The following is a 23905-nucleotide window of genomic DNA, read 5'->3' on the forward strand; positions in this document are numbered from 1 at the left end:
TGACCTCTAAACAAAAGCTGTGACTGTTGAGGCACGCAGCTGCAGCCTCTGTCCTCTGGCGAGTATGGATGCCTAACCATGTGTACACCAGGACTCACACTGGGTAGTGTGAACAGGGGAGGGGAGATGAGGGGCAACAGACAGACAGAGAGAGGAGGAAGGATGGTTTTGAAGCTAATTAACAGAATACAAAACTCAATGTGTGCCAAGTTGAATAAGCTTAACCATCGACCTTTTAGAAATGCTCTCTCAAGCCAGATGGTCTTTTCCAACCCCCCTCTCCTCCTTCGCTTGTATGCCATTGTCGTCGCTCAGGGCAGTGGGAGCTATATTTGTACCACCCCTGTAAATGGTATCTCCCATTTCTCATCAGAAAATCAACTACAAGGAAAAGAATTGAGTAGCACGCTCTTTCAGACCCAGTAAGGATTGTATCTGTGAGTTGGGACTACAGGTAAGATGTTTTGTATATTTAGTCGTATCTTACTTTTTTTTGTTTTTCTTTTTAACACCACTCCAGTGGAGATTAAGAACACTCATGGATTATAAATGTGCCTTATTCAGTTTTTTTAATGTGGTACTTATCTCAGTGAACATACGGTGATGTGCTTAACTGCTATTTCATTCAAACAGTATTAAGTGCAGCATAATGACAACTGATTCTCTTGAATTCGTTTTCAATGTCATGTCTAATGGTGGCTGTGTATGAGCTGATGGGTATTTCAGAGGTCATGCCCATTAACATCAGTGTTACTGGTTCAGGTTTACAGCCACAGGCAATGTTATTCGCATGACAGGTTTATTTACTTTTGCTTCTCTTGGTTGGTTTGCAGAGGGACCAATGGATGACAAAAGACTGTCTGAGCCTCTGAATAAAGTCTCTCTCATTAAAGGTAACACTTGTGTGTTTGTTGCAACATTTAATTGCATGCAAAATAAGTCTGGCAATGCCTGAGTTGTTATACGGGTAACATTTGGGCTCGCTGAACTGGAGTCACAGGCAGCAAAGCCATTGTTGGGTGAGGAAGTGTGATTTACAGTGCCTATATAAGGTAAAAAAAGGTTGTGTTTGTGTGTAGTTCTGTGAATGGTTTAGAGAGCAGTCTGCTGAATTTCTTTAGGATTAAACATGTGTTCTCATAAATGAATGAATGTATGAGTGATGTTGTTCATACCACCAAATACCAGAACTTAATATTTTCATTCATTGCATGAATGCACAATCACAACAAATGTGTTGTTTCTGCACCATGAACAAACACACACACACACACGCACATACACACACCTCTGTTTGATTTAAATCTGAGAAGGCGTCACACTGAATACAGAGATGCTGTGTGGGTGTGACTTGAAGCTGGAGGCAGTTGAGATGAGCAGCGCTAACAAAATGAATAGAACACTTTGTCCTCTGAGAACAGTAGTAGCCTCTCTCCCCCTTTGTTTTATGTAAGCATCATCATTGATGCTTGACTGAGGTCTGCCTATGAACCGGAAGCACTTGTGTGTGGATCATGCATGTTATTTATTCATATTTTGGTCACAAGACGTTGCCAGTGAAGATGTGTGTCAGAGATCATGTATGCTCCGTAGCCATCTTTGTTACCATGTATAACATCATCTGACGTAGGCCTCACTCTTCCTTTCTCTCCCTCTCTTTCTCTCCTCCCTCTCTTTTTTTCTCTTCCCCTATCTGTTTCTCTGCACTTCTTTTGCTCTCTTTCCATCTCTCACACACGCAAAAGCTAAATTAGGACATAACGTTCCTGCCGGTCCTCTTGCGGAAGTGGGGTCAGAAGCCTGAACTAGAGCACGAAGGTAGCTCTGGGGCTTTTTATATCAACTAGGATTTTATGAATCTTGGAAGCATTTTGTCTTTAATGGGCATTTGTGGACATTTGAGAAGGCTAGGCCAGCCCAGCACATCTGGCTTTTGCCCGTAATCACTTAGACCTCATGTACACATTTTTGTGAAATCTAAAATCCTATGAGTCAGGGAGGGTGATTGATTAAAAGAGGGGGAAAAAATCAGTTTCTCCTCCAAGAAGTGTACTTTCACCATTTATGGCACCCTGTCCACAGTAAGTCGATCTGAAGTCATGCATATTTTAGCACTCAGCACAGTGGCCTGTTTTTCATGTCGGCCTATTTAGAGGAACCGTCTGTAGATTTTCTGGAGCTGCCAGAGATATACAGCTTTTACCTCCATATTCATTTTCAACCTTATCTGGTTTAGTTGAAGCCGTGAGGAGGATTGTGTTCTAAGGATAGTGATGTGTGTTTCTGAGGATAGTGATGTGTGTTTCTGAGGATGGTGATGCATGTTTTCTTGGTTCTGTTTTTACTTGGTGCATTGAGCACTATGCTTGAGCTACGTAGTGGTCACATGATTACATTATATAATATACGTCTCCAGTGGACACAGTACTAGTGATCCGTGTGCCTTTGTCTCATTGTTAAGAGAGGATCCGGCTTTTTAGTAGATATGCGTTTTTTATCATATCTTTTGGGATGAAATGTTCATTTTGTGCACTATACTGACTTTTTTATATCTCTGGGGAAATTAGCTTTCTCTCCCTTCTTCCTTCCCTCTCTAAATGTATCCTGACTCACGTTTTCACCGAAGGATAGACAAATGAGCATAATCAATATTAATAAGTTCCTCAGCTGAAATTATGGACTTAAGGTCTGGTTCCTCAGCACTTTTAACTTTTCTTTTTAATGAAACGTGATTCACTGTTAATGTTGTTTTAAAACGTGTCTCTTTGCAGATGAGCTGCATCAGACCAACGTGGAGTCCACAGACACAGAGAAGGCCATTAAGCATCTGACCAAAGAGCTGCAGGACGTCCAGGCAAAAGCCAACGTGGACAAACAGAAATGTTTGGATTTACAAGGTCTGGGGCTATAAAATACTTGTGTTTTTCCCCATTCCCCACCTTGCTAGGATGCATACTGAACATTTTAGAAATAGATCAGTTAGCATCTCATAAGGACAGCAGTATGATATGATTAAAGTGCAGTGTATGTCTTACCTACTATACTAGTAAATCACTCATAATGGCAGATGGTTTGAATAGACAACAATGCACCCTTGACCTGATAAATGTGATCCAAAATTCCAGAGCCAATCAGGCAGAGCTGTAGTGTCTGAAATCATACTGTTTTGTCTGAATGTGTCACACACAGGTCTGTTAGAGGAGGAGAAGAAGGCTGGCAGACAGCAGGTCGAGCAGTCGGCCAAGCAGGTTAAGGCCCTGCAGTGTAAGTGTATTTTATTTCTGAAGTGTGTCCATTCAATTACAGACACAGGCTCTGTTGCCTGTGTACGTGCTGTAAAGGCGTCCACTTACTGTACTGTATGTCCTTTTCCTGCGTGTGGTTGTGTGCAGCCCAGCTGCAGATTGTGCAGGAGGACATGGAGACACTGCGTGAGCAGCGGGACAGCGCCATCTTCAGTATGCGCCAAGAAGTGCACACGGCCCAAGAGGAGGCGCAGAGCCTGCGTAAGACCCTGGAGGCGTCCGGCGCACAGCGTGAGCGTGAGATCGCCACGCTCAGGGGCAACCTGGAGACCGTCTCCACGGAGCTTGAGAAGTGGAGAAAGGCCGCGGCCAAGTACGAGCGCGAGATCGACAGCCTTCAGGCCAGCCACCAGCAGCAGAACCAGCAGAAAGACAAGGCAGTGAAACAGCAAGGTGCACACACTACCCTCAGACTTTACTACATTACCCAGGAAGTACAGGGCTGTGAATGGTACTGCTACAGCAGCTCTGTGCAGGTTCTTTACTCTACTTCAGGGCAGACTGGTGTTATGCTCATGGTTATTGGCAGGCGCTTTACAAACATTATCATCAAAAATAGCAGTCCAAAGAAGTCATATAGCCTGCATAAGAAATGCTAATAATAGTCATAGACTGAATAATTTTACAGGCATAAACATAAACACATACAAACCATGACTCTGCAAGGAAAACGAATTAGATACAAGGTAAACACTTTTATGCAAATCCAAACAGTTAAGCTATGCCAGTTTAAATCATATGAATCCTCTGACACAATAAGCAAGGTGCAAAGACAATAAGCAAGGTGGTTCAGCGAGTAGGCCTAATATACTGTTTTTTTTTATTTATTTTTTTTATTTTTATAAAGATCGGTGGTTCGTGTGTTTTTTTATTTATTTTTTATTGGCTAAGTGGTCCTTGGTCTGAAAAAGTTTGAGAAACACTGATTCCACCAACGAGGAATCAGACAAAAAGAGTCTTGACTGTGACCTCTTAGTATCGATGGAAGGACTCATCAGAGCACTCATCAGAGGACCGCAGTGGGCGAAAGGGGCCATAAAGCTGGATCATAGAATTTAGATCCAGCTTTTAGATTTGTCCGATCCAGTAAGTGTCCCATAGGCCAAAGTGAAATATTTTAATTTAATTTCGGCTGCTATAGGAAGCCAATGAAGGAGTAACTAACAGAGGAGCTACACGGGTCTTCTTTGATTTATTAGACTAGACATGCTGCTGCATTTTAAATCATCTGCAATGGACTCACTTCACAAGAACAAGAAGGTAGGGCAGCTAACAATGTATTGCAATAGTCCAGGTTGGGAAGAATTGTGGCCTGCACAGAAAGCTGTGTGGCATGTTGTTTTAACCGTTAAAAAGGGCAAGAAACCAAATTGCAAGGAGTCCCCTTACATATTTTTAGAGATTATGGAGTTGTGAATAACATTACTAAAGCACAATAGCTCCATTTATTTCCTTAAACATGTAAGTCATAGGTATGGCGTAGGTTTGGATAACTTAGATGGTAAAATGAATGTATTCAGATGCAGCTTCAAATCAGTGATGAACAGTCTCTGGTAAACCAAATCGACTTGGCTCCCTAGTAAAGCAGTCACTCGTGTTAAAACTGCACAGTCATCCGAGGCGTACTTCAGATACGCAGGCATGGAAAACTGACCAGGTTCAAGGCACATTGGCCACAAATAGGCCACATTGATGAGATGGTATTGATTCTTCCCCACTGGCACAGAAAGTCACTGCTGTTTATTCTTTCCATACCAACAGTGATTACTTCCTGATAGCGCTGGGGGGGGATCTCACGACAGATCTCATAAAAACGTTTGGAAGTGGCTGGCTGACGTCATTTTATGTAATGTGATATGTAAAACAAAAAGTAGTTTGCATTGCCAGCTGGTATTACAGAGTGTAAGGTATAGTAAACAATTGAAAACAAAATATGTTTGGTTTTGCTGTATAGTTAATGCAGTATGTGTGAACAGACAAGAGAAGGTATGTACATTTGTGTTTATTGATTTCATGTGTTTATGTATGAGCTATTTATGGTATTTAAAGTGTGTGTGTGTCTGTGTCTCTGTCTGCCCGACAGCCAGCGAGCTGGAGAGGCTTCAGCGGGAGTGTGCGTCCCTGCGCTCAGAGAAGCAGCTGCTGCAGGAGCAGCGGGAGCGGGAGCGGGCTGGCCTGCAGAGCGAGTGTGGCGTGCTGCGCTCCGAGAAGGACCAGCTCCACAGGAGACAGCAGCAGCTGGAGAAGGACCTGGACAGGTTGGGCCTCGCCGCGCACACACACACTCGCACACACTAACACACACACTCACTCACACACACACACACACCCTCACACACTAACGCACACACGCGCACACACTCACTCTCTCTCTCAGACATGCACACACACACACATGCTGGGAGACAGTCCTCAGTGGCCAACTAGAGTAAAATGCAGTAAAATGTGGAATGTTTTGTCGTCTCTTCTCCCTCTTCGGAGAAACACACAGTCAGACTGTTGCTGTAGTAAAATTTGAAATGTTTCCTCTATTCGGGAGTAGAAGTATTTTTGGTTTTCTTTTTCTGTCATGTGTTTTGTAAGTTGTCTATTATATAACTGTTTGTTCTGATGTAAAAGTGAATGTATTATACACCCACTACCACCAGAACAGCATCTCCTTATTAAAGTGCTGTTGTGTGACAATCACCAGAGCTAAAAGAGAGTGTGTTCCAGATGATGGTGTCTCATTTACCAATGGACATGGCAGAATGTAGGTATTTTGCAGAACACAGTAGAGCCCAGTAGAGTGAGGTGCCCTGCTGAACTCTTTGCAGTGCGAAGAAGGAAAACAACACGCTGGGCAGCAGCCTGAAGGCCCTGCAGAAGAGCCAGGCCGACATGGAGCAGAGGCTGACCGCCATGCAGGAGGAGCACCAGAAGGACACCAGCAAGCTGCAGGCCCAGCTGGAGCAGAGCAACAACCGGACCAAAGACCTGCAGAAGGAGGTAAAGTGCCCCGGCAGGGCCAAACTGAAGTGGCCTCAAGGTTTCAAAGGTTTCTTCCTACAAGGAGTGTATGTAGGTTTATTGTTGCCCCTGTCGCCATAGTGATTGTTCTAGTGGGGACTGAGGTTCCTGTAAAAAGCCTTGAGTTGCGAGAGTTGGTGTTTGATACATTATTGTGATCATGTTTTTTTTTTTACGACACAATTATTTTGATTTATTTATTTTCGTCTTGGGTGTGCCATTTACGTTTTGAAAGCTGTAAACAAAAACAAGAAAAAAAAAGACAAACCCTTCTCTGCCTACTGTTGCTCTCACAGACATGACGTTGTGTTTGTAAGACTGCTGCTTGACTGAGCTGTGCTGTGCTGTGCTGTGCTGTGCTGTGTCCCCGGCCTCCCTGTGCCCTGCTGCAGTATGAGGTCACCCAGTCGGAGCTGTCCGAGCTGAGGGAGAAGAGCGAGTGTGTGGAGCTCGAGAAGCAGTCTGTGGTGGACGAGCTGCTGCAGTGCCAAGCCAGCCTGAAGACGCTGCAGGACAAGGGAAATCAGGTAGGCGAGAGACACAAAGAGCATGTAGCAACAGGAACAGTTTGGGCAGAGGCTATGCAATACAATTACTGTTGTACTAACTGTATTAGAAGAATTGTGTGTTATCTTTTAAACTCTTTTCTGTGAGATGTGGTGCTCAGAAAGACCCTTCTCCCCCTCCACTACACACACACACTCTCTTTCACTCTCTCTCACTCTCACATACATTCACATATACACACTCTCACTCACTCACTCACTCACTCACTCACTCACTCACTCACTCACTCACACACACACACACATTCACACACACACGTGTTTTTGTGTTCCCTCTGCTTAGCAGTATATTAACTGCTGAAACCACTCAGCTCTGTTGTTCTGTGCAGATACGAGAGTGTACCCTCCATCCCCCACCCATAGGATAGTCCTGCCATATCCACTCATGTCCAGTTTGTTTCCCCCTTTTTCATTGATTTTTTTTTTTGTGTGTGTACTATCCCTTCCCTCCTTTAGCTGTCCCTATTGCAGCCTATCCTAGCCGTAATCATCGGCCTTGTCCTGGCTTTGCTGTATTGGTGCTTCGGCCAGTTTTGGTAGAAAGGTACACAGAGATCCTGTACTGTCTTTCACCCCCTGACCGCTCCCCCTCCCCCGTCCCGAGTCCCTGTGTCTGCATCAGCCTCGCCATCCTTTTCCAGCACAGTGCTTCTAATTCCAAGACTCTGCTTTGGTTTTTGCCCCTGGCCAAGACGCTCTTGCGAAAACATTTTGTGAAGATCCGTGTGTCCAGGGCTTCTACTAATCATAAACTCTTTGTCCTGCTGTTATCTAACAAAATGTATTTTGGGCTGTGTGTGTGTGTGTGTGTGTGTTTGTGTGTGTGTCTAAGTGTGTGTGTGTGTCTAAGTGTGTGTGTGTGTCTAAGTGTCTAAGTGTGTGTGTTTGTGCCTGTGTGTGTGTGTTTGTGTTTGTGCCTGTTTGTAAGTGTGTGTGTGTGTGTGTCTGTAAGTGTGTGTGTTTGTGCCTGTTTGTAAGTGTGTGTGTGTGTGTGTCTGTAAGTGTGTGTATTTGTGCCTGTGTGTGTGTGTTTGTGTTTGTGCCTGTTTGTAAGTGTGTGTGTGTGTGTGTGTGTCTGTAAGTGTGTGTATTTGTGTCTGTGTGTGTGTGTGTGTGTGCGCGCGCCTGTGTGTGTGCGTGCTCTCCTCCATTCTGAGCTTATTCTCTTTCCCTTCTTGTCCTCTCCTGTTTTTATCTGTGATGTTTGCCACTGTCTGCATTTCTCCTTCTCTTTCCCTCTCCCTCCCTTTCTCCTTTTCTCTCCTTGCTCTCTCGCTCTCTTTCATCCCTCCCCCCGGCCTCTGTCGCTGCCTGTGCATATCAGGGGCTGTTAACCTGCTCTGATAGGTCAGATATTGCTGACTCAAGCATGTCATCTCTGTCTCGTCTTTGCTGTTGCAGGGCAAATGGATTCGGTGGGCGCCTGTCGCTGCAGTGCTGGTAACCGTGACAGCGGTTGCTGTAGTGAAGATCTCGTCTTGAGCCTCAGTCATTACATGGTGTGCTTGTACCCAAAATATACTCCTGGCTATTTTCCCCACCTGCCTCAGACCTCATTTCACACACACACACACACACACACACACACACACACACAAACACACTTCCAAGTAAGTTACTTTGAAAAAGGCCTTATATTGAAATGACATGACAATAAATATTGTAAATAGTATCAGATTTAAGAAATGCATTAACAGTATTTATCACTTCATGGTGCACATTCCTTGTCTTTTATTGAGTTGCAAGGAGGGGTTGCTCTTGTTTTTTTTTTTTTCAAATAGTATTTTTTTAAGATGAGTAGTAGAAGTTTTATTCATCTTTGTGCAATTGCCAAGGGAAATGGTTGTGGCTACAGCAGTGTTCTAGATATTACATTAGCAATAGATGATCAAAAAGGTAAATACTGCAGTCTTAAAGACTTTAAACTTCGTAGAGAGACCTTTACTTTGCCTAGCCCCCCCTATATATGAGCTATTTGGAACCGCGTACAAGTGGCAACCACGTGATCATTGCCCAAATGTGAATGTATAGGATGTAAGCACTTTATACCATAAATTTCATTCTAATGATCAGCTCTGTACTTAATGCTATAATCACTACAGTCTTAACTTCTCCTCTTAGCGCATTCCCAGTTATTAATACTATCTGCCTGGAGTACTCACCAGTGTGGTTGTCGAGAGCTGCGCAGCATTTTACATCTTAGTGTTTGAGGTCTCAATTTGACACTGGACATGAAGGGTTAAATCTGTTTAAGTATTCCTATTAAAATGTATTCAAGTTAAGTATGCAGTCTCAACTTAAAGGAATATTCCATACACTGTATGAATACCTCAGTATTTGTCACCTGTTAGATCCCGATCTTTTTTTTTCTCTTTTATTCATTCTTGAATTACAAACATGAAAGCACATCCTTTGAAGGCAACTGATGAGATTATGGTTGCACCTGATGAAATGGAAGTGAAAGTTTGACTCCAATCAGTTACTTGACATTGTGTGTTTTAAAGAGTATGGTACGGTGCGTCTGTTTTTATTAAAAAGGGTTTTGTCCTCCCATCAGTGCATATTAGTTTACTTACAAGTAAATGTAATGACTTTGATTTATGAATAAAATATGGCAATAAAGATTATTAATGTTATATGTTTGTCAGACCACTGATTTGTTGTCATACTGAATTATAACAGATCTTACTCACCCTAGGGTAAGGTTTTTATGTTCTTTTCCCTTTTTGAATCAATTGAATGGCTATTATCCTGCTTCAAACAAATTTTAGACAGATTGAGTATAGTATGATCTTGAAAACGCATCAATATCATTAATTTATTCATTATCATTTATTCATTAAAATGGGAATTCTGAATTACTACTGAATTTTAAAAATCATACAGAATCATTATCTATCATTGAAAATATTTATTTAGAATTGTAGCATCGACATTTCTATTTCTATTTACTGTTTTGCTTTAGCAGTGCACAAAACAGTATGTCTCTTTAAATGTCAACAAAATGAGGTCGTTCCACTCCACTGTGCTTTTCAATCGTATTGACGTATTAATCGAAGTGTCCAGCTCAGCGAGCTGCATGTTATGAGTGAACGGGCAACATAAGTTACCTCTTATTTGCAGCGTTCATCTCGGAGTTTGGTGTGCAACATTTTAATATAGAAGATGGGTTGATGCCCAAGTGAGATAACCACGGCCTGTATAATTGAATTAAGCTAATTGATCAGGTATTATTGGTGGAATTTGGATGCTGCATGGGGTTCTCCAACAGGCAAAACCTGACTGCATAGCACCGAAGTAAGTGCCCTTATCCTTACAGGAAATAACTTTTAATTTAAGTAGTCTACTTTCAGCACTCCTGTAATCTTGATGGTCGAGTTCAGCCAGACATGGGCAGTATTTTAATTAAATGTATTTGAAATAGGTATTTCATTTTTTTTTTTTTTTTTGTAATCTGAATTTTGCAGGATTAGAAAAAATCAAATGTAGTTTGTAACAAAATACTTTGAGTGATTATATTTAGAGTATTTCAAATACTTAAAAAAAATATATGTATTTTTTTCTCAAAATAGCCAAATTTCATCACTCCGTTAAATATACTACCTATATAACCATGACCGTTATGATTATCATAATCACTTGATGGTCTTTTGGGCCCCCACTCGACTTTAAGGCAACCATAACCCTTGACTGATGCCTTCCAGGCAGTGCTGCCTTGAAGTCCATAGAAAGGCCAGAATCTGGTTTTGTTGGTAATTATTATTTTATTTTTTGCTCTTTCTTGTTGCCTAGGGGTTACTTAATATGAATAGGGAAAATGTCCGGTGATATCCCTTGGGAAATTCCCTATATTCAGCTCTAAAGTTGACCTAAATAGCGATTTGTCCATAAAAATGTCAATTTCATTACCCTTTTAGAAGGACAGAATTAAATGTAAACCCATTTTTATTTTTTCTTGCAGTAGTATGTCACATTGTGACCAACTTAGTGTATTTGGTGTTAAATACAACTTTTCTCTTTTACGATCCCCTCTGGACATGTTTGAAGTTGGAAAAAATGAAAAGATAAGTCAACAGAGGGAGCCAAAAGGATCAACTTGGGGTGTAAACCCAATTTTCGTTTGTGTCAATTTTATGTCACCCTGTAGACAACTTAAAAGCCTCAGATCTGTCCTCTCTGTTTTATCATCCCCTTAGAATGGAAAGTTGAAAAAAAAAAAGTAACTAACTTCAGGAGCTTGAATTGTCAGGTGTCAGGATAAGATACTGAGGGAGAATATTAGGACATGGACCCCATATGACCATGACCTTTGACCCTATGACCTTGAGTACCTAATAGCTGATGATCATTCTCACTACAGGACAGTATTAAAACCACTTAATGAATTTGACATGAGGATGTATGTAAGAATGGAGTGTTTTCCACCAAGTTAATTAATTCTGTATATCGGGACACCAGGATGTTATTCTGTTTGTCCCCCATGTTGCCAGTCATGTATGTAGGCAATAGGCGTGCATTTATAGCACAAAAAAGGAAATTCAGTTCAGATTCAAAAAAGAGGCTGTTCAATTTGTTGTACTACTTTCATTGGTTACGGAAAATATGGTGGGTAATTTGCCTTGTTACAGTTGATTCCACTGTTGCAAAGCCTGCTTGTTGTCAGTTCAATCACTGTTTACATTTCTATGGGACGGTGATTTTTTTTTTTTTACCAGATCTACTTCATAGCAGTCCCAAAGCCTCCTGCCAGCCAATCAGAAAATAGTATTTATTGTCTCTTGGGAATACGTTTTCAATAATATGCCTTAGTTTGTTTTAAATGTTGGTATACCATGATTATTGTATGGGTATTTCTGTATTTTCAAATTACTAATTAGTTGTATTATAATGAAATAGATTTTTCACATCAGTATGTATTTTATTTTGTTACATTTCATGAGCCAGTATTTGTAGTTTGAAACAAAATAGTTTTTGATGTATTTGTGCCCACCGCTGACTTCAGCAATGTTAATTTATGAATTTTGTGATACGCATAGTGTTCCGTTTTAACAGCAGCCTTATTTCGTCCTTATTTACTTCCAAAGCTTCACCCTGCTGTTCTACTGAAAACACCCTTTCACAGGAAAATAATCTCATGAAATAACTGCTTTGTTTTTTGCTCACACTTGAGCTCTCTTTGAATTAGTTAACCCTCCAAAAGGATCTGCTGGCCAAGATGGACCTGGATGTGATGAATATGTTTGCCGTTGCGCTGGGGACCATGGCGATTCCTCTCCTGCTTTTCATGGCTTCTTTTCTCCTCTGGCCATCTTCTCTCATCAAAGTGTACTACTGGTGAGCAAATTTCTTTATGTTGTAGCAACACATGAATCTGGCATCATAAAGTAAGAAAACATATTGTTTATTTACCTGGTTATTTGATATTTCTGGGGTATTCAATGTACGTGGTTTAGTAACAAACCTGAGTAAGTTGTAAACATTCCAATATAAAAGTCCTATCGCTTTATTCTCCAATCAAAACAAAACCGTACGGTTCTTCTATTAGGACGTTCACCTAGCCTGGGTGAACCCAGACATACCTGTTAGCAAATCTGAATTTGCATTGCAGGTTCGTCTGGGTTCACCCAGGCTAATGTTTAGGCTACCACTTCCCATGAGTTAAGTTATTGCTAAAATATGTTCTTGGAATACCCCTCATATACACCCATTCTTCTCAGGTACTGGAGGCGGACTCTGGGTCTGCAGGTGCGCTATGCTGACTGTGGTGGGTACCGGTTCTGCTTCTCCTACAGAGGGAGACCAGGACACAGGCCCTCCATTCTCATGCTGCATGGCTTCTCTGCCCACAAGGACACATGGCTGTCTTTGGTTAAGGTGAAGGATTCAAACTAGTTACACCTCAAAGTGTTTTTTTCCCCCTAATAGATGTAGTCAAACATTTAGTCATAGTCATACATTTAAAGATTTTGTTTACCGGTAAAAGTTTCAGAATATCTGAGACCAGTCTGTGTATTTTGTTTTGTTCTCTTTTGATCTGAAAAAGTCTCATATCCATTTAGCTTCCCATTGGTCCACAACGCCGTTGATGTATATGTTATGGAGTTTGTTGAATGTTTTGATCAGCACACGTGTAGCAGAGGTCACAAGCATCTGGACAGTCTGCATGTTGACAGGACAGGATTTAATAAAAGTAAATAAGTAAGTATATATACTCTTTTGATCCCGTGAGGGAAATTTGGTCTCTGCATTTATCCCAATCCGTGAATTAGTGAAACACACTCAGCACACAGTGAGGTGAAGCACACACTAATCCCAGCGCAGTGAGCTGCCTGCAACAACAGCGGCGCTCAGGGAGCAGTGAGGGGTCGGGTGCCTTGCTCAAGAGCACGTCAGCCGTGCCTACTGGTCGGGGTTCGAACCGGCAACCCTCCGGTTACAAGTCCGAAGCGCTAACCAGTAGGCCACGGCTGCCCCTAATGTATCACTATGTCTGTTCTGTGTTTGCAGTATCTGCCTAAACATCTACACATACTTTGTGTGGACATGCCAGGCCATGAGGGTACCACTCGCACTAATAAAGAGGATTACTCCATCCAAGGTCAAGTTAGGAGAATACGGCAGGTAGGCCTCATCTGATATGTATACCAAAGAGTAGAAAATGATTGCAATAATGCACACTCAAAATTGGAATTAGAAATAGGTATATTTTCCATTACCTGTAGGTTTCCACATACAAGGAATTTGCCTTGGTTGTGTGGCACAAAGCAACATAAGCACTCGAACAGCACAGACCACTGTGATAAAATAGTATACTTAATGAAATATATTAGAGTTTCACAGCATAGGCATCTTTTTGTATCAGTAATTTTGTATTTTACTTCAATTATAGAGTATTACAACTCTGATTCTTTTGTTGCAGTTCGTGGAATGCATTCGACTAAACAGGAAGCCATTCCATTTAGTAGGCACTTCAATGGGTGGGAATGTGGCAGGGGTGTATGCAGCCACATACCCTGCTGACGTCTGCAGCATCACCCTCATCTGTCCAGCTGGTCAGTTACTGTGTCACTGTCAAGTGCTTGACAATATTTTTCGTTTACTCATCTAACGTAGTGGGCTGGGTCAAGTCACAAGTCAACAATTGTGAACTGTCACTCCTGTCGGCTGTGTTTTCCTTGACAGGCATTAAGTACCCATGTGAGACCAAATTTGACAACCACTTGCAGGACCTTGAGGAAAGCCACTACACGCTTAACATCCCCCTTATCCCCACCACCCCCGAGGAGATGGAGGACATGCTCAAGCTCTGCTCTCACGTCAGATTCAAAGTCCCCCAGCAGGTGGAGCCTCTTTGTCAACTACTAAACTAGTAGCTCAAGTCAAGCTAAAGTCAAGATTAAAACTAAATACAGTCCTCTAAATGACAAAATCCAGCGTGCTAGAGTGTGCTAATGGACTCTGTCATAATGTGGAGTTAACGTCAGGCCTTTGCTAACGTCATACCGTAGTGTTAACCAAAGATTCTAGAGTGCTACGCTCATTTTTAAAAGATGCATTTAATCCAAAGTCATGTCTAGTGAGACAGCTCTCTATGTAGGGAGGGAGGCAGTAGGCAACTGTCTCCCATTTCGAACACACCCTTTGTTGTTTCATAATAAGTTTCTTCATATTTGTTTTGTTTTTGCATCAGATCCTTCAAGGATTAGTGGATGTGAGAACTCCCCACAATGATTTTTATCAAGAGGGTTAGTATTGTTTGTCCATTTTATTCAGCAATTTCACTTATGATCACTGTTTGATGGTGTATCTGTATTTTTCACAACAGAGTTATTCCATTCTATAACAGAATATTCCATCCTATAATATTGTCTCCCAGCATTACCAGTAGCAGTGAATTGCAAACTCATGTCCAGGTATAATTGAAACTGATGTCAAAAGGCTTAAATGTTGTAAATCTTATTGCAGTGTTTATGGAACTTGTGGCAGAAAGCTCACGATTAGCCTTACATGAACATATGCACCTAATCACATCACCTTTACAAGTCATATGGGGTAAACAAGACCAGGTAGGCCTAAATGTCTGAAGTATTTTAAATGCATTTAAATGGAATTATGAATTTCTATTTTTCCATAAATCCCTTGCATTAGACTATGTGTAATTAATTTGATTAAATGATAATGTTCTCTGTTTTAGATTGTAGATGTTTCGGGGGCCACAGTGATTGCTGAGACTTTGCCCGGGTGTCAAGTGGACTTGCTAGACAATTGTGGCCATTCTGTGGTGATGGAGCGACCACGCAGAACAGCCAAGCTCATGCTGGACTTCATTATCACTCAGCAGAACATAAGAAGTGAAAGCAACAAGAAGAAATGCTGACCAACTCAGTGAATATGTGTTTTATGTGTTATCTGTGGTTTATTTACTTCCAAAGTAGACCTAACAATCCTTTTGTTAAAAAGAAATCTAATGATTTACAGCACCTGCTGTACAGGTGTTGACCTTGTAAAGGTAGATAGGCCTATTAAAGATAATTCATTGCAGTTTTACTTTGCTTTGTGACATGAATTATTGCTGCTCACTCCAAATCAAAGGGAGGCTGCAGTAATTTCCAGCTGGGCTCTGCCATTAAAAATAGATGTTCTTGAATTTCCCCTTGGGGATCAATAAAGTATCTATCTATCTATCTATCTATCTAAAAAAAGGCACACTGCAGGCTACTAGTGCACAGACCTAGTAATAGCCTACATTTAAAAAGAAAAGTATGTTTTCTGCTAAACGTTCAATGAAGATACAAACTAGAATGCAATGTTAACTGAATGTTTGTCCTATTATATTATGGCGGTCATATTAGCATGGTCGTTTAATTTAGGGAGTCGCAGTGACACCATGTGACTAGGTAAACACGGAACTGTAATACCCAGCCTGAACGCTGCATCATCTGAAGCTAGCGGGTCGGGCAATCAAGAAATTGCCCTGCGTAAAAGGCTATTGTTAAAACCTACTTGCCGATGCAAAACCTATTTTATGCCTTTGCGGAGCAAACCGTGGATATAGGTAAGATCAGAGTTGTTTGTGATATAAGCTACGTGTAATACGAACAGTGTACATGATAGGAACAAATAGTAGGGAAAGTGTTTTGAGAATGCTAAACGAGGTTATGATTATGGCTAGCTAGATGGATTTTGCTATTTCTCTTAGCTTTGCTGTCTACGTTGCTTATGTTACACCATTAGCCCAGAGCTTTAAGTTTTGGCTTAATAGGAAACCAGTTAACGATAGCAAAAATAGTTACGGTAACGTTATATATCTGAATACAAAAATGTTAAATGTTTGGTTAGCGTATAACGTTAACGTTACCATCACCGACACCGATAGAAGCCAGCTTCAATGCGAGGTTCTTTGGCCTTAATGTTATAGGTTAACGTTAGATACATCTCACATAATGCGCACCATTACAAATTAACCTTTAGAAGTGATTCACAACATTAAGAAATTGATGACTCATGGACGGTTAATATTGCTTCGTAGGCTAACGTCACTAGGATGTAACTCTAGGCCATTTGACTGTCTAAATAAGGCATACTGCTTACAGGTAAACATAACTGAGAAGACGTCACGCTCGCTAGGCATCCTGAGAACATCACATTATTTCAATGGAGAATGGAGACTGGGATTATATGGTAGGTAAAGTATAGGGCCATGTGCAGACAAACACTATAAATAGTATCAATACATTCCCCAGAAAGATCCTATCATCTATTTTCCTAATAGTCCTTTGTGTGTTTTACTTGTTTTTATCTGCATAACTGCATAATGGTAATTTCTAAATAGGTGATGGCACAGAAATTATGGTATACATTTACAATTCTTGAGGAAAATCTCACAGTGGTATGTTTTTTCTTCTCCTTATTTGTCTGTTCTTTAGATGACCAAACCAGTCACCTTAAATGTTGGTGGGCACCTCTACACCACCACCATGTCCACCCTTCAGCGCTACCCAGACTCCATGTTGGGTGCCATGTTCTGTGGAGACCTACCCACAACACGAGACTCCCAAGGAAACTACTTCATTGATCGTGATGGGACCCTCTTTCATTACATCCTGAACTTCTTGCGCACGTCAGAACTCACCCTCCCCATCGACTTCATGAAGACGGACCTCCTCCGCAAAGAAGCAGACTTCTACCAGATAGAGCCTTTGATTCAATCTCTGAACAATCCCAAGCCCCTTAACCCGGTGGACACCTTCGAACAGGTGGGCTGTGTCTTCAGAATTAGGCTATGTCCTAGTTGTGGATGTTTTTGAACTGTAAAAAGTAAGGGTATAACTGTACACAGAAATCACGGTTTCGTACGTAAGTCACAGTTAGGTTCATTTTAAGTACAGTAAGCCTGTAAGTACTGCTAGCCGAACATTCATTAACAATATTGCTGATGCTCAACATATAATCAGGAATAGTATTTTGAAAAGATGTCAAATGTTTTTTGGTGTTAATGAACTGGTTCACTACTTAATATGTTTGTGTGTAATTCGAATTTGAAACATGGTCCACATACAAAAAAAAGCCTACTGTTTAAGACTGCATTTGCTACATTCGGTAGATATCTGTATTGTACCTAAACGGTTCAGTACAAATACGTGTACCTTTACACTTCAAGTAAAAAGCATATGAAGGTATCCAAAGAAGGTTATAGATAGTACAGAGAGAATGAAGATGTGAAAGCCTAGTAATGTATTGTCATATTGCCCTCCAGAATAATTGGCAGCCCTGGTAAAGTTGACTAAAAACAGATATAGAAATTAATCTTTTGGTGATTTATTGTAATCTCACAAAGAAAACAATGAGGAAAATACAACCTTGATACAACAAAAACAATAATTCAACCTTTCCTTATTGTTTTCATTGTGAGATTACAATAAATCACCAAAAGATTATTTTTTATTTTATTATACCTATTTTTAATCAAATTTTACCAGGGATGCCAATAATTCTGGAGGGCACTGTATGGCAATACATGACTAGGCTTTCACATCTTCATTCTCTCTGTACTAGCTATAACCTTCTTTGGTGGGGCACTGTATGTGTCTGTACTGATATATCATTTTTATTCTTTGTTGTCCAGATAACCAAGCCAGCCACCTTAAATGTTGGTGGTCACCTCTACACCACCACCATGTCCACCCTTCAGCGATATCCAGACTCCATGTTGGGCGGCATGTTTCGTGGAGACCTGCCCACAACAAGAGACGCGCAAGGCAACTACTTCATTGATCGTGATGGGACACTTTTTCGCTATATCCTGAACTTTTTGCGCACGTCTGAGCTCATCCTCCCTGTCAACTTCAGAGAGATGGACCTCCTACGCAAAGAGGCTGATTTCTACCAGATTGAGCCTCTGATTCAGGCTCTAAACGATCCCAGGCCACTCTACTCTTTGGACACCTATGAACAGGTGGATTGTGCCTTTAGATTTACATTTTTATTGGGGTTCTTCTTAGAGCACTTTTAAGCAAAAAAAAAAAGAAGTGATTATTTCTGAAGAATGTTCTAGATGGCACAAACAATTGTAGCTGTGACAGTCTTGCCAGCTATAGTTTACATGTTTCTTCCCTCTGTCTTCTGCTGTTAAAATTCTTGAAGAGGAGTTTATGATGGCATGTCTTTCTTATTCTGTTTTTGTCTGTTCTCTAGATGATCAAACCAGTCACCTTAAATGTTGGTGGGCACCTCTACACCACCACCTTGTCCACCCTTCAGCGCTTCCCTGACTCCATGTTGGGTGCCATGTTCCGCGGAGACCTACCCACAACAAGAGACGTGCAAGGCAACTACTTCATCGATCGTGACGGGACACTTTTTCGGTTCATACTGAATTTCCTGCGCACGTCAGAGCTCACCCGCCCTGTCGACTTCACAGAGATGGATCTCCTGCGTAAAGAGGCAGACTTCTACCAGATTGAGCCTTTGATTCAGGCTCTAAACGATCCCAGGCCTCCCTACCCGTTGGACACCTTTGAACAGGTGGTGGAGCTGTCCAGCACGCGCAAGCTATCAAAGTACTCAAACCCCGTGGCAGTGATCATCACACAGCTCACCATCACCACCAAGGTCCATTCCCTGTTGGAGGGCATCTCCAACAACTTCACCAAGTGGAACAAGCACATGATGGACACTCGAGACTGCCAGGTGTCCTTCACCTTTGGACCATGTGACTACCACCAAGAGGTGTCCCTCAGGGTTCACCTCATGGACTACATCACGAAGCAAGGCTTCATCATCAGAAACACACGCGTGCATCACATGAGTGAACGGGCCAATGAAAACACGGTGGAGCATAACTGGACTTTCTGCAGACCGGCATACAAAGTAGAGGACTAATTTCGCCTTGAAGGTGGGGAAACAAGGAAGTCCGTATAAGCTATCATGGAAGCTATTTGTGTTTAATTGTATATGTTATTGATGGACCAGAGTTGCTTCAGGGGTGGTTGGGTAGAAGATGATTCCAAATATAACACTATCTGTTGTTTGGATGTTTGGACATGCACCATGTGATAAGGCATTGGAAGCTGTTAACTGACCTTAATGATATCACATGTATCCAGAATTACAGCGTTTCCAAACCATTGGACCCTCTACTCTTCCTGGCATTCCCTGCTCTTTTGTGTAATAAGTGGTGATCAGTTAAAGGGGAAATCCGGCGAGTTTTCACAAAGATCTCTGTTTCTCAAGGTCACGAGTACTGTCAGTACGAAACAAAAAGAAAAACAATTGTTTTTACCTAGCTCCAGCCAGGCAGCTACAGCCTACACTCTGAGTGGCATGAACATGGGTGCTCACGGACATGCCCACATAGTGTAGCGCGGTAGCTGTCTGGCTGCATTAGCCGCTGGTTGTAGCAACTTGAGCTAGGTAAAAAACGATTGTTTTCATTTTGTTTTGTACCGACAGTACTCGGTGACCTCGAGAAACGGAGATCTATGTGAAAACACGCCGGATTTCTCCTTTAAATATGATTAGTTGAAAAAAGAACCAAGAGAGGGGTCCAGAGAGAACCTTTTCTTGTTATGTTGTACAGAAGCTGATTTTAAATATCTCTTATAGACCCTCACCCTATCGTTTTACCAGAGCTACTGTACCTGGTTATTCCGAGCTAGGTAAGGCCTTCAAAGCACATGAAATGCAGTGTTGGATCATGTTTTTTTTTTTTTTTTAAATATATATATTTTTTTTGTGACGCCTATGCTTAAACAGCAACATGGAATGGTTTTGTCTTTGTCAGACTGTGTAAAAAGAATTGTTAGAAAGTATATCATGCAATGTAAAAGGAGTATTGCATATTGGCTACATGTACCCATAGCACTTCTATTGAAATAAATTAAAAGAGATTTGTCACAACTCATCAGATTGTTAATAGCAGTTTTATAGCATGTTTTAGTCTTCAGACATGTTGATACTACATAATGTGGCACATACACAGAATTAAAGGTAGGGCTCAGATTCTAATCCCGAACAGTACGTTTCTTATCATGGTCCTCAAGTTTTTTTTACCGTAAAAGAGAAAAATAGAGACTTGGACCGGGCCAAAAAAATATATTTCAGCAAATCAACATTTTGGACGCTTTGTGTCCAGAGTGCAGAAGGCAGGGGTGTAATTTCCCTTTGAGTTCAAACATCAACATCCTTTGTCCCGAAATGCAGACATTGCCTTTAAATGATAAATGGTGACGAGCTGAAGAGGACCACTGACTGATTTCAACAGGAGAGAGTTCTAGTCACATGGAAACACTAGATGTAGATTGGGAGTGCCTGAATGCAGTAACTTAGCTATAAGGCCCATCAAATACAGTCACTGCAGATCAGTACAATAAGCACAATCGGCAAGGTTTAGCACTTGTGTTTGCAGTGAAACCTTTGTGAGGTAAACCGATCTACACTTCATCAATGTATGAAAAAGCTTTGCTCTCATTCCGAGTCATTCGAAGAGTCCTCTAAGTTTACACCTAGAGGCTGGAGCAACTGCATTTGCTTTATTATGACTAGGGAGAAAGTTCTGATAATCCTTTGCAACTGTCTATCTGCCAAAATTAGGTTTTAATGTTCAGAATGTCTTAATGTTCAGAATTTGGGAACACTAGATATTGTTATATTTAAACAATGCTATTAGTTCTTGTCCTTGACAACAAAATAAAGCTAAAGGCTTGGAACCTTACTTGAATTATACCTCAGTAATTTTCCATTATTCTGTAAGTGGTAATTTTCTGTTCTTATCAGAAATATTTAGGAATTACACAATCACATACCTCTCAGATTTGGTATGCTCTATTGTTGTCCCATATGGATGTGCTTGATAAAGAAGTCAGACGGTGGTCACGGCTAGCTACATACCTCTTTTCATCAAATACAAAAGTTTTGACATAGTTAGGGAAATGTGCATGCATGGCATGTATTTCTGTAGAGATCTGGATCCTAATGGGCTGAACAAACTTGATTACAGAAACTGGACGAAACCATCAAGAATATGCCCCCCCTCTGTATTGGTAAACTCTGCCGTCTTGGCCAATAAGGACACAGTTCGCCATTTTCTGTTATGTCAGGCAGGAAGCACAGTCGTAGAGGGCATGGCATGAGTGAACAGCAGCATGACAACAAGTTATGACAGTAATATTTTGACAATTTTCCTTCTAAATTAAATACGCAGACATGTTTCGTAGGAGTCGAAACTTGAAATATGTTCTCAGTCTTGTGCCGGGCAAACGACGATTAGGAACATATAGATTCCTACCCATCTTTTTCTGCATTGGAGGAGTAATGGAGTGGATCATGATAAACGTGAGAATTGGAAAAGAAACGTTTTGTAAGTATTAAAGTGCTGCATTTAACAGAGTGCCTATGATAAACTACCACAACTTTAACGTTAATGTTACTGAAATATAACGTTAATTAACGTTAACTACGGGAGCTAATGCTCATTTAACAGACTGATGCTAACTTCAAAGTTGATCTGAAGATGCTTAGCACTAACATGTAGGGCAGCTTCTGTGTCCCTTTGATATTAGTTAGCTGCTAGCCCTATAGCGATATCTGTTTAATGTGTTGAAGAAGAAACATTTGGAACCGCGTATAAAACCTCTTTGTAGCAAACTAAAAGTAGTAGCCTACCCACAGCATCAGTTGAGTTGTAGGCCTAACAGTTACTAGAGGTAAGCCTAGACACCTGCTTACCTTGTGAAACAAAGTTGTCTTTAGGTTTTGATCAGAATCTCATAACGAAGAACATCTCTTGTGCATTTTTTCGGTAAACAATATCCTGGCCCAAGGCCAATCATGCACGGAAGACAGACCATCTAGCATGATAATATTGAGCTGACCCACAAGCAGGAGAGTGTTCAGAAATATTTAAGTAAAGAAAGAGGGCTACTACTTTTATTTCAAGGGTCCATGTGTCTTTTGTTTTGTTCATTCTTGTTCATAGTATTTGAACTATGTGGGTAAGGAAAGTGACATGGTATACCTAAACTCTTTACTGTAGATATACATACAGCTAAATCAGTGCATTTTTTCTATAATACAGTGCCTGTGACAAGAAAATGACTACATCTTAACAGATTGTTCTTTTTTCATCAGATGATGTCTACAGAAGAAAGCAATCAGAAAGGGCTTATCAAGGGAAGATTGACGAGGGAGTTACAGCAGAGCCTGCATCGGTTGAAAAGCACTGAGGCCATTGTTGCATCCATGACATGCTTTGCACAGACTCTGGATTGACTAGAGGACTTGCCTTTGATATCAGGTCTCTGTACCATGACACATTCATTTGTTCGTTGCTGTGGATTATATTTATTTTTAATGAACTTTAAGTCATGGTCTCATGTCCTGTTTTGTACAAAGTTAGCAGCCAAATGGATTGATTTGTGTTAACTGTTCACCTTATTGTCTGCCAGTGGCTGTCTTCAGTGCAGTTTTAATATTTGAGCCTGAATGAAGGATGATGGGGAACTTAACACTGGGAATCAGTCATTTTAAAGAAATTAAATGGTTGTGTCTGTCTTTGTGTGCATTTTACTGACCGGTGTCTTGCAGGTATGGAAGAAGGTGATGCGAGGTAAAAGCACTTGATAATCCCTGATCTTCTGGTCTCTCTCGGGTCAGTGTGTTAACCTTCACCTTTTAGATCTGCCTCTAAAATTAAAATTTCTATAGCCCTGAAATATGAATATATATATATATTTCAAAATTGATTTAAGAAATAGGCCTGTGTTTATGTTGGCTGAAAGAAAGTCTTGTTGAAGCAGTATTATGTCAGGACACAACAAAGAGGTAATTTGGCTTAAGTGTTCGTAGGTATGATTTCTAGTTTACTTCAGTTCATACATCTACTCCAGCGTTTCTCAAACTGGGTCGCGGCCCACTACTGGGTCGCGGAGACATGCCAGGTGGGGCGCGAACTGACGTGAAAAACAGGAGTTTTTTATTTTTATTTTTATCTGTAGCCTGGGCCTAGGTAGCACCGGATGCGCAATGGACGCACTGTGTTATTCATAGGGAAGCGCTCGTGTCAAGGCAGCTTAGTTAGTCCCGACCTACATGAGATTTTGAACGTTGTTGTGAGAGTGGTGAATTTCATCAAAACCCGGCCCTTAAAAGCGCGTCTATTCTCCGCACTTTGCGAAGAGATGGTAGCTGGCCAAAAGGCTGTACTGTTTCACAGCGAGGCAAGGTGGCTTTCCCGAGGTAAAGTGCTGTCGCGCGTGTTTGAGCTCCGAGTCGCCTCTTCTTGGAGGAAGAGCGCATGTTTGAATCTGCAAGCACGTTCACTAATGAACATTTCTTGACGAAGCTGGCCTATCTTAGCGATATATTTGATATATCTTAGCGATAGGTACATTTGAGTTAAATGTCCAGTTACAAGGCAAAGACAAGCACCTACCTCACCTAGCAAATAAGATTACTGCATTCACCAAAAAAACTTGAGGTATGGGACAGGCGCCTCGATCGCGACAGTATTATGCCTTTGAGATTTCT

At 41.2% G+C, this 23905-nt stretch overlaps 4 protein-coding genes across 6 annotated transcripts; all 4 read left to right on the forward strand.

Annotated features, from left to right (window-relative positions):
* The first annotated feature begins 375 nt into the window (after nt 1-375).
* On the forward strand, nt 376-9516 carry slmapb (sarcolemma associated protein b). Of its 2 annotated transcripts, XM_076276483.1 has the most exons (10): nt 376-454; nt 834-893; nt 2772-2897; nt 3190-3264; nt 3393-3698; nt 5389-5563; nt 6122-6293; nt 6707-6841; nt 7337-7424; nt 8282-9516. In XM_076276483.1, exons 2-9 carry the CDS (start codon nt 842-844, stop codon nt 7418-7420), a joined length of 1125 nt encoding a protein of 374 aa, XP_076132598.1. In that variant the 5' UTR covers nt 376-454; nt 834-841; the 3' UTR covers nt 7421-7424; nt 8282-9516. The 2 variants fall into 2 exon arrangements, with proteins under 2 accessions (XP_076132598.1, XP_076132599.1); XM_076276484.1 differs by lacking the exon at nt 7337-7424.
* A 2579-nt stretch (nt 9517-12095) lies between these two features.
* On the forward strand, nt 12096-15257 carry abhd6b (abhydrolase domain containing 6, acylglycerol lipase b). Its single transcript, XM_076277272.1, has 8 exons — nt 12096-12214; nt 12598-12754; nt 13388-13501; nt 13800-13932; nt 14063-14220; nt 14571-14625; nt 14846-14946; nt 15075-15257. The coding sequence occupies exons 1-8, from the start codon at nt 12096-12098 to the stop codon at nt 15255-15257; spliced, it is 1020 nt and encodes a 339-aa protein (XP_076133387.1).
* A 557-nt stretch (nt 15258-15814) lies between these two features.
* kctd6b (potassium channel tetramerization domain containing 6b) lies at nt 15815-20282 on the forward strand. Of its 2 annotated transcripts, XM_076276595.1 has the most exons (5): nt 15815-15935; nt 16474-16561; nt 16807-17136; nt 18006-18335; nt 18575-20282. In XM_076276595.1, exons 2-5 carry the CDS (start codon nt 16535-16537, stop codon nt 19259-19261), a joined length of 1374 nt encoding a protein of 457 aa, XP_076132710.1. In that variant the 5' UTR covers nt 15815-15935; nt 16474-16534; the 3' UTR covers nt 19262-20282. The 2 variants fall into 2 exon arrangements, with proteins under 2 accessions (XP_076132710.1, XP_076132711.1); XM_076276596.1 differs by lacking the exon at nt 16474-16561.
* Nucleotides 20283-21480: 1198 nt separating this feature from the next.
* uqcc5 (ubiquinol-cytochrome c reductase complex assembly factor 5) lies at nt 21481-22930 on the forward strand. Its single transcript, XM_076277148.1, has 2 exons — nt 21481-21737; nt 22508-22930. The coding sequence occupies exons 1-2, from the start codon at nt 21584-21586 to the stop codon at nt 22600-22602; spliced, it is 249 nt and encodes an 82-aa protein (XP_076133263.1). The 5' UTR covers nt 21481-21583; the 3' UTR covers nt 22603-22930.
* Nucleotides 22931-23905: the final 975 nt, after the last annotated feature.

This window comes from Alosa pseudoharengus, unplaced genomic scaffold (genome assembly GCF_046254945.1).
Source record: "Alosa pseudoharengus isolate Yale_2024_CS ecotype anadromous, Long Island Sound unplaced genomic scaffold, YU_APseudo_1.1 YU_APseudo_1.1_scf_9, whole genome shotgun sequence".
NCBI lineage: Eukaryota > Metazoa > Chordata > Actinopteri > Clupeiformes > Clupeidae > Alosa > Alosa pseudoharengus.

Excerpts from the sequence above, each read along its gene's own strand:
- uqcc5 (XM_076277148.1), top strand. The coding sequence starts at position 21,584 with ATGTTTCGTAGGAGTCGAAACTTGAAATATGTTCTCAGTCTTGTGCCG. Across the intron at positions 21,738-22,507 it reads AATTGGAAAAGAAACGTTTT|ATGATGTCTACAGAAGAAAG; the intron begins GTAAGTATTAAA and ends TTTTTTCATCAG.
- abhd6b (XM_076277272.1), top strand. The coding sequence starts at position 12,096 with ATGGACCTGGATGTGATGAATATGTTTGCCGTTGCGCTGGGGACCATG. Across the intron at positions 12,215-12,597 it reads CTCATCAAAGTGTACTACTG|GTACTGGAGGCGGACTCTGG; the intron begins GTGAGCAAATTT and ends CATTCTTCTCAG. Across the intron at positions 12,755-13,387 it reads CATGGCTGTCTTTGGTTAAG|TATCTGCCTAAACATCTACA; the intron begins GTGAAGGATTCA and ends CTGTGTTTGCAG.
- kctd6b (XM_076276595.1), top strand. The coding sequence starts at position 16,535 with ATGGAGAATGGAGACTGGGATTATATG. Across the intron at positions 16,562-16,806 it reads ATGGAGACTGGGATTATATG|ATGACCAAACCAGTCACCTT; the intron begins GTAGGTAAAGTA and ends TCTGTTCTTTAG. Across the intron at positions 18,336-18,574 it reads CTTTGGACACCTATGAACAG|ATGATCAAACCAGTCACCTT; the intron begins GTGGATTGTGCC and ends TCTGTTCTCTAG.
- slmapb (XM_076276483.1), top strand. The coding sequence starts at position 842 with ATGGATGACAAAAGACTGTCTGAGCCTCTGAATAAAGTCTCTCTCATT. Across the intron at positions 3,265-3,392 it reads GCAGGTTAAGGCCCTGCAGT|CCCAGCTGCAGATTGTGCAG; the intron begins GTAAGTGTATTT and ends GGTTGTGTGCAG. Across the intron at positions 6,842-7,336 it reads TGCAGGACAAGGGAAATCAG|CTGTCCCTATTGCAGCCTAT; the intron begins GTAGGCGAGAGA and ends TCCCTCCTTTAG.